Genomic DNA, 14,175 nt, shown 5'->3' on the forward strand with positions numbered 1-14,175 from the left:
CAACCATAGAATACAAAATTTTTTTTATTTTAACATTTGTGCTCCTTTCAAAAGTACAACTCTCACGAATTTCCTTTAAATTTTAGCAAAACAAAAATTTTATTACTCGCCCCGCCTATAAATCTTAAAGAAAATTTCAAAAATTTAACCTCAAAAATAAAATATTTACAATGTAAATATTCTTGATTAAAAAATTATAAATAAATAATTTGTATTTATAGCAAAATAAAAAAAAAAGAAATTTAATAAAAAAAATAATAATAATTGTCAAGTAAGAATGTTATAATTTAAACAAATTATATTATTAATTAAATTAGTAATTAATAAAAAATTAAAAAAAAAAACGAATTGCCAAATAATAACAATTTTCTCTTGCATAGACAGCGCACAATTAAAACCACAGGAGGAAGAGGAGACAGGAGTTCAAATTTTTAACACAAACTTTAAAGCTTTGAAATATTTTAAAGCTGTTAACAGAAGCCACTAAAGCTTAAAAAATGTCAAATATTTTCAAATTATAGAAAAAAGTCAACAGCTAAGCTTTTAAGCTTTGAAATATTCCAAGTTTAAATAAAATAAGCTTTCAAGTTTTACTCTCTTATTCATTAAGAAATAATAGTTTATTAAAGCTTTTTTAAATTTATACAAAGCTTTATTAAAACTAAAATTTCTTTATGATTAAGAGCTTTATAATATTTTTTTTTTTTTGTAAATACATACTTAATAGTTTAAGTATAAAGAAATAAAAATAAATGACAATAAATCTTATAAAAAAGTGCAGTTTCAAATCTTTATAAATTAAAAGAAAATTGTTAAAATTTTGTTGTTCTCAAACAACAACAAACTTGCTTATAACTAACTAAAAACCCTAATTTTAATTGATTTAATTCTTATACAAACAAAACATATTTATACAAACATTATTATGCCAAAAAAACATAATTTTTTAGTTTTGTTACAATTTGATATTATAATGTTATAAGAAGTTTATAATAATAAAACTTCTTCAAACCCAAACAAAACGTTATAAACTTTATATATAAACCTACCATAACAAACAACATAACCTTACATTATTAACAAAATATGAAAGAAAATTAAAAAATCAGAAATGAAATGAAAATGTTATTCAAATATATTTTCTAGCTGTGTAGTTTATGTTCTCAAAAAAATAATAAAAATGAAAAACAATTAACAAATAACTACTAATTGACTATGATTTAATTAGTTAGTTATTTAACGAGTTTACTATTATAAAACAACATTACACACAAGAGGTGTAGTAAGTATAACAAATATCAGGGAAATGTTTTTTAAGTGCAAAGTTCAATATTATTTTACAAAATTTTCCTCTACTGTTGTAGAATTACTTTACAAAAAAATGATTTTAAATCTAGAAGAATCAGGTTCAGAATCAGCTTTTCCTACCAAGATCTATTACCTGTTGCTCACATTTGAAAATTTTTTAACTGGCAACTCCAAAATTTTATAAAATCTTCCTAAAGATATGCTTTACTTTTTATTATTTGTTGAAGAAAATTATTAGGTTAGGGAAACAGTTTAGTTCTCTGATCTAGCAAACATATGATCAGTAAATTTAAAATGGTTTTCAAGCCTTAACTTTAGTCAAAGCTACTGGCAAATGCTATTAAATTTCTTGCGATCATTTGTAACACTAAAGCTTGATCTATAATAAAAAGAAAATTTCACTTTACCAGTCTAGTCTGTTGTCTAGTATATAGTCTAGTAGGCTAGTCTATAGTATAGTCTACAGTCTAGTCACCAGTCTAAAGTCTAGTCTATAGCCTTGTTAATAGTCTAGTACCAGTCTAGTCTATAGTCTAGTCTAGTAGTCTATAGTCTAGTCTATAGTCTAGTCTATAGTCTAGTCTATAGTCTAGTCTATAGTCTAGTCTAGTCTAGTCTATAGTCTAGTCTATAGTCTAGTCTATAGTCTAGTCTATAGTCTAGTCTATAGTCTAGTCTATAGTCTAGTCTATAGTCTAGTCTATAGTCTAGTCTATAGTCTAGTCTATAGTCTAGTCTATAGTCTAGTCTATAGTCTAGTCTATAGTCTAGTCTATAGTCTAGTCTATAGTCTAGTCTATAGTCTAGTCTATAGTCTAGTCTATAGTCTAGTCTATAGTCTAGTCTATAGTCTAGTCTATAGTCTAGTCTATAGTCTAGTCTATAGTCTAGTCTATAGTCTAGTCTATAGTCTAGTCTATAGTCTAGTCTATAGTCTAGTCTATAGTCTAGTCTATAGTCTAGTCTATAGTCTAGTCTATAGTCTAGTCTACTCTATAGTCTAGTCTATAGTCTAGTCTATAGTCTAGTCTATAGTCTACTCTATAGTCTACTCTATAGTCTACTCTATAGTCTAGTCTATAGTCTAGTCTATAGTCTAGTCTATAGTCTAGTCTATAGTCTAGTCTATAGTCTAGTCAATAGTCTAGTCTATAGTCTAGTCTATAGTCTAGTCTATAGTCTAGTCTATAGTCTAGTCTATAGTCTAGTCTATAGTCTAGTCTATAGTCTAGTCTATAGTCTAGTCTATAGTCTAGTCTATAGTCTAGTCTATAGTCTAGTCTATAGTCTAGTCTATAGTATAGTCTATAGTATAGTCTATAGTATAGTCTATAGTATAGTCTATTAGTCTATAGTCTAGTCTATAGTCTAGTCTATAGTCTAGTCTATAGTCTAGTCTATAGTCTAGTCTATAGTCTAGTCTATAGTCTAGTCTATAGTCTAGTCTATAGTCTAGTCTATAGTCTAGTCTAGTCTAGTCTATAGTCTAGTCTATAGTCTAGTCTATAGTCTAGTCTATAGTCTAGTCTATAGTCTAGTCTATAGTCTAGTCTATAGTCTAGTCTATAGTCTAGTCTATAGTCTAGTCTATAGTCTAGTCTATAGTCTAGTATATAGTCTAGTCTATAGTCTAGTAGTCTATATCGGTGTTTAGAATTGAAATCACTTAGGGAAACATAGGATCATTATATTCTTACCGAAATTTGTATATGATTATAAATCCACCTTTGTATATGATTATAAATCCACCACCTTTAACTTAAACTTCTTGAAATACCCACGATTTCTAGTAAAAAATCTTAAAGCTAAACCATTATAGTTTTAACAAATCTCATTTGATTTATTAAATACATAGATTTCATATCGTATAACTAATACAAATTATGGCAATTTCAGTTAAACTTATAATTACGTATAATTGTTTTGAATATATAGTTGATTTAAGACCCAATAGCTCCATGTCTGTTGGCAGTATATCTTTACGCTAAACTATAAACATACATTTAGAAATAGAGGGCAAGAGTAATAAAGAAGAAAAGGACTCGTAGCACCAATATTTTTTTCTTGAAAATAATTTTTCAGCAACATTTTGAAAAAGAGTGAAAAAACTAAATTATCTATCAATTTCTACTTTTTGTTTCAGATGACCAGGTAAATCATTATACACCAAGGCAGGAACGCGGGCTATAAAGGTAATTGAAAATAAATTTATTAATAATGATCTCAAATTGTCAAGAATAGATCTTCAGAATACTTACTGTTACATTTGTAAATCAAATCTGACCAAATGATCATTTGTTGCGAGAAGCAGAAGGCACCCAAACGCCCTCCCTTCAAAGTAGAGTCATAGACATTATGAGAATCCAAGATTAGCTTATCACCCTCAAACATTCTAAGACGTATAAGACCAATAGCGGGACGATGTAAAAGAGACCATCTATAGGAAGTTTTCTCCTTCCAACCAATATTCATGGGATCTTTCCATAACAATCTCACTTGATCCTTAGTATCGCCAGTATGCCACAAACTATTACGCAACATAGAACCAGGCCCAGTAATACTATCCACCAATTTAATTTGAATACCCGGCTCTCCCGAGGCACGGAAGGGTGTAGAATGCCAGTATGTTTGTGTATTCTTTTTCCACATTACTATATAAAATTTACGATTACTTTGATAACTGAATATGAATCCGACATAATCATCATCGGTGTCATCGTTAACGTAGAAAGTACCCTCAAAATCAACACCACCAAAAGCATCATGACCCACCACTAGACCGGGATCACTATTCAAAGTTTGTATAATTTCCGAGCCATTGGCATGAACCTCCCAATTGGGATCTAGTTGAGCTTCACCCTCAGGATCCAATATCACAGAACGTATGGTACGGAAATCAGTGGAATATATCATGGAATTATTGGGACAATTGTCTATGATATTGGGAGTACCATCGTCGTCTTCATCGTATTCACACAAATCACCTTTGCCGTTTTCTAAAGTTATAGGATTAAAGACAGTTAAACTGAAATCCTCGTCATTGTTAATAATTAAAAACTTACTGTTCAAATCCAATTGATTGGGATTTTTGGCCAAAGGACAATTGTCTCTATAATTGGGAACACCATCACCATCCATATCATCATCACAAGCATCTCCCCTAATAAAAATTTAAGATAAATTATAGGATCGCATAATACTTTTTGCCTTTAGTTACTTACTTGCCATCATTATCGGTGTCCAACTGATCAGCATTACTAACCATGGGACAATTATCCTCACTATCCTGTATACCATCATTATCACCATCAATCTCACTATCACAAGCATCACCCAACAAATCATTATCACGATCCTCTTGTGAAGGATTCGAAATACTAGGACAATTATCACAGACATCTCCTATACCATCACCATCGACATCCAATTGATTTGGATTGGGCACCAACATACAATTATCATACTCATTAATTACGGTATCATTATCCATATCATCATCACAATCATTGCCCAAAGAATCATCATCTGTATCCAACTGCTTGCGATTCGGTACAAATGGACAATTATCACAGGCATCACCTACACCATCATGATCTGAATCCATTTGATCGACATTGTAAACAAATGGACAATTATCCTTGTCATTCGATATTAAATCGCCATCAGCATCATCATCACAACCATCTCCTATGCCATCATTATCGGCATCTTCTTGTCCCGAATTGGGTAAATCGGGGCAGTTGTCTCTTTTACAGTGCAACTCTGAACAGGGTAATTGTAGATCAGGCCAACTATCTAGATCACGATCGCGTCCACATATTAAACCATTGCCAGCCCAACCTACTTTACATTTGCATCTGTATTTCAAATTATCGGCTAGTACACAATTGGCATTACTATTACAGATTGTACCATCGGGACACATATCGGCTATGGGGAAGCAATTCGAAGTACCATTCGAAACAAAGCCTTCACGGCATTTGCACTGATAGGAGCCCTGGCAAGTGAGGAAAATAAAAGAAAAATGATTTGACTATATTTAAGGGCACAAAATAAAGATAAAGGGAATTTACTCTTCACCAATTCTGAAGGTGAGGGAACTGAAAGAAAGGATTTCCTCCTACCTTCTACATTCAACCCATTTTCTTTAATTTATTTACTTTCTGTTAATTCCCTAAACATTTTATATAAACCTACCATTGTATTAACACACACTGCATTCGGTCCACATCGAGCCATACCATTCGTACATTCATCCACATCATAACACGTTTGTTTCTGATAATTCAAAGTCCAATATTCAGCATAATAACCTTTGTAACAGAATCAAATATGTTAGTTTTACACGATGTTATATATACTTTCAAAACCTATTACCATGCATGTGCATGCCACTATAACCCAAGGGACACGGTTCACATCTGAAACCCGGATTTTGATTAACACAGGTCGTTTTCGGATCACAGGGTTGATAGAGTTCACATTCATCTATATCTACACACAGGCTGCCATTGATACGCTGACTGCGAGTACAGGAAATGCATTGGAAATAGGGCGGTACTCCGATTTGTATACATTCAACTCCTATATAAAAGAGATACATCGGAAATGGATTATCTGCTCAATGAAGGAAATTCAATATAAAATAAGAGTTATCAGCGATTTTACGAAAAAAAGGTATTTTAAGTGAAAAACTAAAATTTTAGTGAAATGTCCAATTTTTTGTGAACAATCCAAGTTATAGTGAAAAATCGAATTTTTAGTAAAATTTTGAATTTAAATAAATTTTTAGTAAAAATTCAAATTTTTGTGAAAATTAGAAATTTTGGCAAATAATTTTAAAAAGTCCGATTTTAGACGTATTTTAAAAAAAACCGATTTTTAGTGAAAAATTTTTTAATTTTGGTAAAAAGTCAAATTCAGTGAAAATTCAAATTTTTAGTAAAAAAATCGAGTTTTATTGACAAATCGATTTTTTTTTCCGTTAAATACAATTTTTGACGAAATATTGAATTTTTAGTGAAAATTTAACTTTTTTATGAAAAATCTAAGTTAGTGAATGAATATTGAATTTTTATGAAGTTTACGAATTGTTCAGATCACCAAATGTCTGAAGGTTTCTTAAATAACCATCAAAATCTAACATCTTGAAGACACATCCAAGTAGAGTCGAGAGGACTCCGTTTTGATAATTAGATCAAGATAAAAAACTTTTTAAATATGGACAAAACGAGCGTAAAACACGTAGATATATAATCTATCGTTAAAATCGAATCGAAAAGTTGAAGTCTGATAGACCGGAGGTCATGGGTTTGATTAACACTTGAAGCACTGGTTATAGGGAACGCACAACAGGAATAGGATGTCTGGGTATTTTTCCGGGTTTGGGATGTTTGATAACTATAACTAACGAACGAACGAACGAACGAACGAACGAACGAACGAACGAACGAACGAACGAACGAAGAACGAACGAAACGAACGAAACGAACGAACGAACGAACGAACGAAACGAACGAAAACGAAACGAACGAACGAACGAACGAACGAACGAACGAACGAACGAACGAACGAAGAACGAACGAACGAACGAAACGAACGACGAACGAACGAACGAACGAACGAAAAAACGAACGAACGAGAACGAAAACGAACGAAAGAACGAACGAAACGAACGAACGAACGAACGAACGAACGAACGAACGAACGAACGACCGGACGAACGAACGAACGAACGAACGAACGAACGAAGGAACGAACGAACGAACGAACCAACGAAAAACGAACGAACGAACGAACGAACGAAAACGAAGAACAACGAAGAACGAACGAACGAACGAACGAACGAACGAACGAACGAACGAACTAAGAAAACGAACGAACGAACAACGAACGAACTAACGAACGAACGAAAATAACGAAACGAACTAACGAACGAACGAACGAACAACGAACTACTAACTAAAACTAACGAACTAACTAACTAACGAACTAACTAACTAACTAACTAACTAACTAACAAACTACAACTAACTAACTAACTAACTAACTAACTAACTAACTAACTAACTAACTATCTAACTAACTAACTATCTAACTAACTAACTAACTAACTAATTAGCTAACTAACTACTTAACTACCTAACTAACTAATACTTTGCACCCTATGTTTTACTTTTTAAATTTTGTTGGCCTGTGTTATTATTGATCGGACTTCGAATAAATTCATAATTTTCGGATCTTTAAAGAACTCTGGGTCTAAGACTACAAGTTGTCGCTTTAGATGTTGTCTGTAATAAATGAATAAACTTGTTTAATTTCTTCTTCCGTAAAAATTCCTTTTGGTGTAGTGTAGGTTCTAGTACCTCTTATTTTAGTATCATGTTATTTTTAGTAAATTTTGATTAGATTTTAATAAATTGTTAAAGTTTTTATTAAAATGCATTAGTTTTGTTAGTACACTGCTTTTTTAAACTAATAAACTACCAACATACATAAATAATTAACCAGAAAATGGAAAATATATATAAAATAATATAAAAAAAATGAAATAAAATCATTAATAATACTAAAAATCGAGTACACAACACCAAATATTGTTATAATTTTTAAAAAATGATAAAAAAATATGAATGAATTAACTAAAGAAAAAGTAAGAAAAAATTATAGTATTTACCAGTGAAATAGTTTAAAACGTACTCTCTTCTTCCATAAATGGAAAACACAATTTGCTAAAGCAAATTTTTATGACTTTTTTTTTTAAATAAAAATAAATTTTTAGGATTTATTTTGACAAAGAACGTTTTTTATTATTTTACAAATTTTTATTAAAGCAAAAAAATAAATTTTCTTTTTTTAAGACGAAAATTGTATTTATAACTTATAAAATATATAATTACCCACTTTCTGGCAAGGCGTGGTCTTATAATTAAGATTCTTTTTCATTTAAAGTATGTTTAAGTTTATTAAGCATTTGTGCACAAAAAAAAGTTATTTAATTTTACATTTAATATTTGTGTTTAATTACAAATTGTTTATACTTTCATTATTAATTTTTTTTGGATAACATAATACTTGGTGGTGTTGGTATCAGGGTATGGACCTATAAAGATCTAAAGCCCTGATATGTAAGTAGTGTGTATGTGCAAGTGTAAATTAATTGTTTATTATCAATTCTTTTTTAAAATCAATTGTAGTTTTTTATAAATTATACTTAAATATCTAATATTTAATTAATTATATTTTTCTCAAAAGTTGTTTATTGACGGCGTTTTCTCATCATAGTTTTGGTCTATGATGTCATAACCGAATATTTGCGCGCTGTATACTGCCTTTGATAATGCTGTACATTATGGGTTGGCACTATAATGCTTCCTATAAAAATGTTCACAAAATTCTTATTAGTAAAAATCAATTTATTTGTTTTTTTTTACTCAGGAAATTATTTAAAGTTTAACAGAAAAAGGTTAAACCTTTAATTTTTTTGGAAAAAACCATAAATCATTGTTTTAAAACTGTAGCGTGGTATGAGCTAAAACAAAGCAGACCTCCCTCTGTCATGAATTGGTTTAATGTCAAAAATTTATTTCGCACCTTTACCCTGTATTTAGGAATAAAAATACCGCAAAAGTCAAGGGTTTAGATTTAAAGTTGCAGGAGCGTGGTTATTTATAATAGGGAGAAGAAATATACAAATATTCACCCTTTGAAATTAACATTCATTCTTTGAATTTCTATAGGTTCAGGAATCTAATTTGAACTGAACTAGAATATAACTAAAACTAAACTAGACCTGAACTAGAACTGAACTAGAACTAAACTAGAACTAAACTAGAACTGAACTAGAACTGAACTAGAACTGAACTAGAACTGAACTAGAACTGAACTAGAACTGAACTAGAACTGAACTAGAACTGAACTAGAACTGAACTAGAACTGAACTAGAACTGAACTAGAACTGAACTAGAACTGAACTAGAACTGAACTAGAACTGAACTTGAACTGAACTAGAACTGAACTAGAACTGAACTAGAACTAACTAGAACTGAACTAAAACTGAACTAGAACTGAACTAGAACTGAACTAGAACTGAACGAACTGAACTAGAACTGAACTAGAACTGAACTAGAACTGAACTAGAACTGAACTAGAACTGAACTAGAACTGAACTAGAACTGAACTAGAACTGAACTAGAACTGAACTAAACTGAACTAGAACTGAACTAGAACTGAACTAGAACTGAACTAGAACTGAGCTAGAACTGAACTAGAACTGAACTAGAACTGAACTAGAACTAAACTAGAACTGAACTAGAACTGAACTAGAACTAGAACTGAACTAGAACTGAACTAGAACTGACCTAGAACTGAACTAGAACTGAACTAGAACTGAACTAGAACTGAACTAGAACTGAACTAGAACTGAACTAGAACTGAACTAGAACTGAACTAGAACTGAACTAGAACTGAACTAGAACTGAACTAGAACTGAACTAGAACTGAACTAGAACTGAACTAGAACTGAACTAGAACTGAACTAGAACTGAACTAGAACTGAACTAGAACTGAACTAGAACTGAACTAGAACTGAACTAGAACTGAACTAGAACTGAACTAGAACTGAACTAGAACTGAACTAGAACTGAACTAGAACTGAACTAGAACTGAACTAGAACAGAACTAGTACAGAACTAGAACTTTGAGCTAAACAAGGTTTAACCTAAATCTAAGTCACTTTAAATAGTTTTAATCCTTGATTAACTTAAACCTAAATTGTAAAAAACTAGTAATTAGAAACCTAAAGGTTTACAAATGTTTACATTTTATACTAAACTCTGTAACTGTACCTTTAATTTTACATTTAAGTGTAAAATAAAGTCACTATTTATCTAAAGTTGAAATGTTAAACTTACAACTGATGACATAATTTGTTACGAAAAATTACTAACCTGAAGGACAAGGACCATCTAAGCAGGGATTACGTTTAGTGCAAGTGCGACCATCACCCTCATAGCCCAAAGGACAGGAATCACATTGGGCACCACTCACAGTATCGTGACATTGAACGCCTCTGTGAAAAAAGAAAGAAAAAAAATCAACAAAAAATCACACATGAGTAATAAACAACAAAACTTAAAAAAAAACTAAACTCAATGACTGACTGACAACCTTAACAGCAGAAAATGTTTATAAATGACGTTTTAAATAAATGGACATTAATCGGTACGTGCGGCGTTGTACTTTGGTATTAAGAAACCCAAACATCGGTAAGAACACAACAAAAACAGGCTAAAATTAATGTTTTGTTGAAATTTTGTTTTTGAATTGAAAGAAAATTTATTTACATTTCTTTTTTTTTTCGTTGGTAAAGTTAAGTTTTCTTTTGTTAATGTTTAAACCTGGGACAAACACACTCAAATTTAATAACAATTACAAGAAAATCTTATTAACTCTTAAACATACACACACAAATAATCTTTAGTTACAATACAAATTTCCGTATGCTACAATGAATCGACTCTATGTAAACAAATGTGTGGGTAGTCACATGTAACAAATTAAAAGGAAGAAGATGTAGTAGTGAAAAATAAATACCTTTAGGCCATTTATCAAAGAAAAAATCAAAGATTAAAGGCTTTAAAACCGAATTTCCTATACATAATAAGAATAAACAAATTTAAACATAATTTTCCTATAATACTTACTTACATACATATGTACATCCAAATACACTTTGTGTAAACAAAAAAATTTGTCAATAACTTCAAATCAAACATCAAATCTTAAAATCTTTTTTTGTTTCTTATACAAATACACACACGCACTCTTATTGATGATCACTTGGAGATAAAATTGTGATAGAGAGAGAAAATTCTTAATGCACTTAGCAGGGTTGGATAAGTTAGTAGTTTTTATAAAACTTAACTGAAGTAGTATTTATAGATTGCAGAGACTTTAGACTTTAGCTTATTTTTCACTGATCATCTTTTGGAGAAAAATCTTGGATTCATCTATCAGATATAAGTTCGAGAATTTTGTTATATATCAGTAAAACCTGCCCATCAATGTCACAGAGATACGATCAGAAATCTACAAAGTCTTTTCCAGACCTCCGATATCTTTCAAACCCTAATCATAGATCAATCTGTCAGATACGGTTTCGATAGCTTTGCTATTATGAATCAACAGAAACGTGACAAAAATTGTCAGTTGTATAATATATAATGTCCTCTGATATCATATGAATCCAAATCTTAGATGAACACATTATTCCGAAGACCCCAGGTGTCTGTTGGACCCACGTTTTGGATTAATCTTTTAAATTTTGTTACTGTAAATCTTGATTCACCGATCTTGCGCACCAAAATTTTGGATAGATCTGCCAGACATAGGTACGTATGAGAGTTTGCAGTGGCCTGTCCTTCTGTCCGTTTATTAGTTAAAATCGACATTACGAAACCTTCAGATATCTTGTGGATTCAAATCTTGGATCGAACTGCCAGTCTTATGTTCGAGAGTTTGCACTGGATGTCCGTCTGTCCTTATGTTAGTTGAAATCAACATTACGAAGCCTGTAGATATATTGTGGATATGTCTTGGATCGATCGGTCAGGCATACGTCTGAGAGTTAGCACTGGCCTGTCCTTCTGTCCGTATATTAGTTAAAATCAACATTACAAAGCCTCAAGATATCTTGTAAATCCAAAACTTGGATCATTCTCCATTAAATACGTCCGACTATGAAAATGCCTCCAAATCGTTTCAATATTAACATAATCATGATCTTTACCAAACTGATCTCTATTAACATTTCTCTCTCCCTCTTACCATCCCTGTTGTATGTTTTGAATTTTACGCTTGAATAGGCATATCATTGTTTTTTTGGTTTAAGGGGGTAGACCATGGAAGATTATCACAAGACATTGATCGGTTTATTTTAAAGTTATGCCAAACAGAAAAAAATTGATAGAAAAGCGTAAAACTACAAAAACCGAAACTTATCACATCAAAGATCGTTAACAGTTCGCCTGGTTTGAAAGAGAGAAAAAAACCACAAACTTTCCCACACTCTATAAGCAAAGAAAGCCCACAAGATAAATGGACAGACTCACAGAAAATAAAGTTACAAAAGAAAAAAAAAACAAACGGCCACATACTTGTATGATCAATTTTTGTTTGATCAAATATTCAACGTACTAAGTATTATCCTAGTTGTATAAACATATAGTAAAATGTTGTTAACATTATTTTTACTTTTGTTTTTAGCTGATTTGCTTTTTTGTTCAGTAAAGTAGAAATAACTTGGTTTAGCGTTATTACATTTGTAAGTTTTACTCCATCCAACCAACCAACCAACCACCAAAACCATCTAAGACAACTGTCATGAACGAGTTCGCCTACGCATTTTCTTTTCTTAACCACAAGAAAGAAAAAAACATTGGCTCACACACTCACTCTTAACTTGGTTCATAACTATTTTTTTTTTCTTTACTATACTTAAAGCGGGTCTAAGCCATCAAACATAATTGTTGTTGTTGTATTTGTTAGTTGAGGTTTGTGTGGTTGTTTGACTGCTTGAATTTAAATTAATACTCGTATTTTTTCTTAGAGTTTTTGCGCGTGCGCCTTTTAAACGCTAAAATGCCTTGGGCGTTGTATATATGGCTACAATAATAAAAATAATAACTAACAGGCCTCCTTGCTACGTAGTGGAAACCAACAAAAAAACAAAGTGCTTAAAAGGAGGAAAACCTGGAAAAGAAACCATCTAAATAAAACATTGACATCTATGCTTTAAACTATGAAGAAAAGAAGCGTAAATACTCTCTTCAACAATATTGCATATTTTTATTATTATTTAATTTTTTGCCAAAGTTGTTGTAGAGAGTCTATAATATTCCAGACTTAGAGTTACACGCAACAAAACTATAAGATGATTCCTTAATAAAGCCACCGAAATCAGTTTCATTTAACTTGATTTGATTAGATCTTTTCAAAATATGCTAAAACATAGTCAAAAAAGCTTTTTGAAAGCTCGCCTTCATCTTCATTTAATTTCATTAAATCATAATGAGTTTCTGAAATAAATTAGATTATTAATGAAAAAAGCTCTCTCTAGGAGCTCTCAATACGATTTCATAGATTGGATTGTAATGTCAATCGATCTGGATCATAATGTCAAAGTTAGTTGTTAAAAATTTTATGGTTACAAAATAATGCTAAAACAAAGTCGGAAAAGCTTTTCGAAAGCTTTCCTACATTAAGAAATTCAGCTTCATTTAATTTCATAAAATCGTATTGTGCTTCTGAAATGATTTATATAATTGATGTGAAAAGCTCCCTCAAGTAAACTGGATATACTACAGTTCCTTCCAGAATTTGACTTCATTACGATACTACAAGACAATCTTGAAGCTTTTTATATATTTACCAATTTCACTACATTATTTACTGCTTTCTATTAAAAGCTTGATTATCTGTGAAAGCTTTTAGTACAATTTATTCATAAATTGTTGTAAATTCCAAATTCAAAATCAAATAAAAAGTTTTATTTGAAAAGCTTTGTGAACTTTGACCTCTGCTTTATCGAAATACAAACAATGGCTAAAAAGTAAATTTATTTTTAAAGCTTTTGTACTTTGAGTGTATTTGTAAGCTACTGATTGCTCTTAGTAACTCTTTAAATCTCTTAAAGGTTTTTGGCAGATGTTAACAGTTGAAGGCGTAAAGTTTTTATTATTAGAGATTTTTTCTTTGTCATTGCACTTAATTATTTTTATGGGTGTATAGTGCAGCCCAAGTATACAGTTGTTCTACAAAGTGGTTTTTTAGTTATTTTTCTTATAGCTTTTTCTTCAGATTCTTTTA

The 14,175-nt window shown here is 30.9% G+C and overlaps 1 protein-coding gene across 1 annotated transcript; it reads right to left on the bottom strand.

Moving 5' to 3' along the window:
* Window positions 1-3,132: 3,132 nt before the first annotated feature.
* On the bottom strand, window positions 3,133-10,378 carry LOC119608813 (cartilage oligomeric matrix protein-like; the record flags this gene model as incomplete). Its single annotated transcript, XM_037963338.1, has 7 exons — window positions 3,133-3,492; window positions 3,567-4,304; window positions 4,371-4,468; window positions 4,530-5,305; window positions 5,506-5,621; window positions 5,686-5,892; window positions 10,257-10,378. Coding segments are annotated over 7 exons (2,128 nt in total), but the record flags the coding sequence as incomplete, so codon positions are not given.
* Window positions 10,379-14,175: the final 3,797 nt, after the last annotated feature.

This window comes from Lucilia sericata, unplaced genomic scaffold (assembly GCF_015586225.1).
Source record: "Lucilia sericata isolate MDLA Ls3-8-SP2 unplaced genomic scaffold, ASM1558622v1 Contig000883F_arrow, whole genome shotgun sequence".
NCBI classification, from domain to species: Eukaryota; Metazoa; Arthropoda; class Insecta; order Diptera; family Calliphoridae; genus Lucilia; species Lucilia sericata.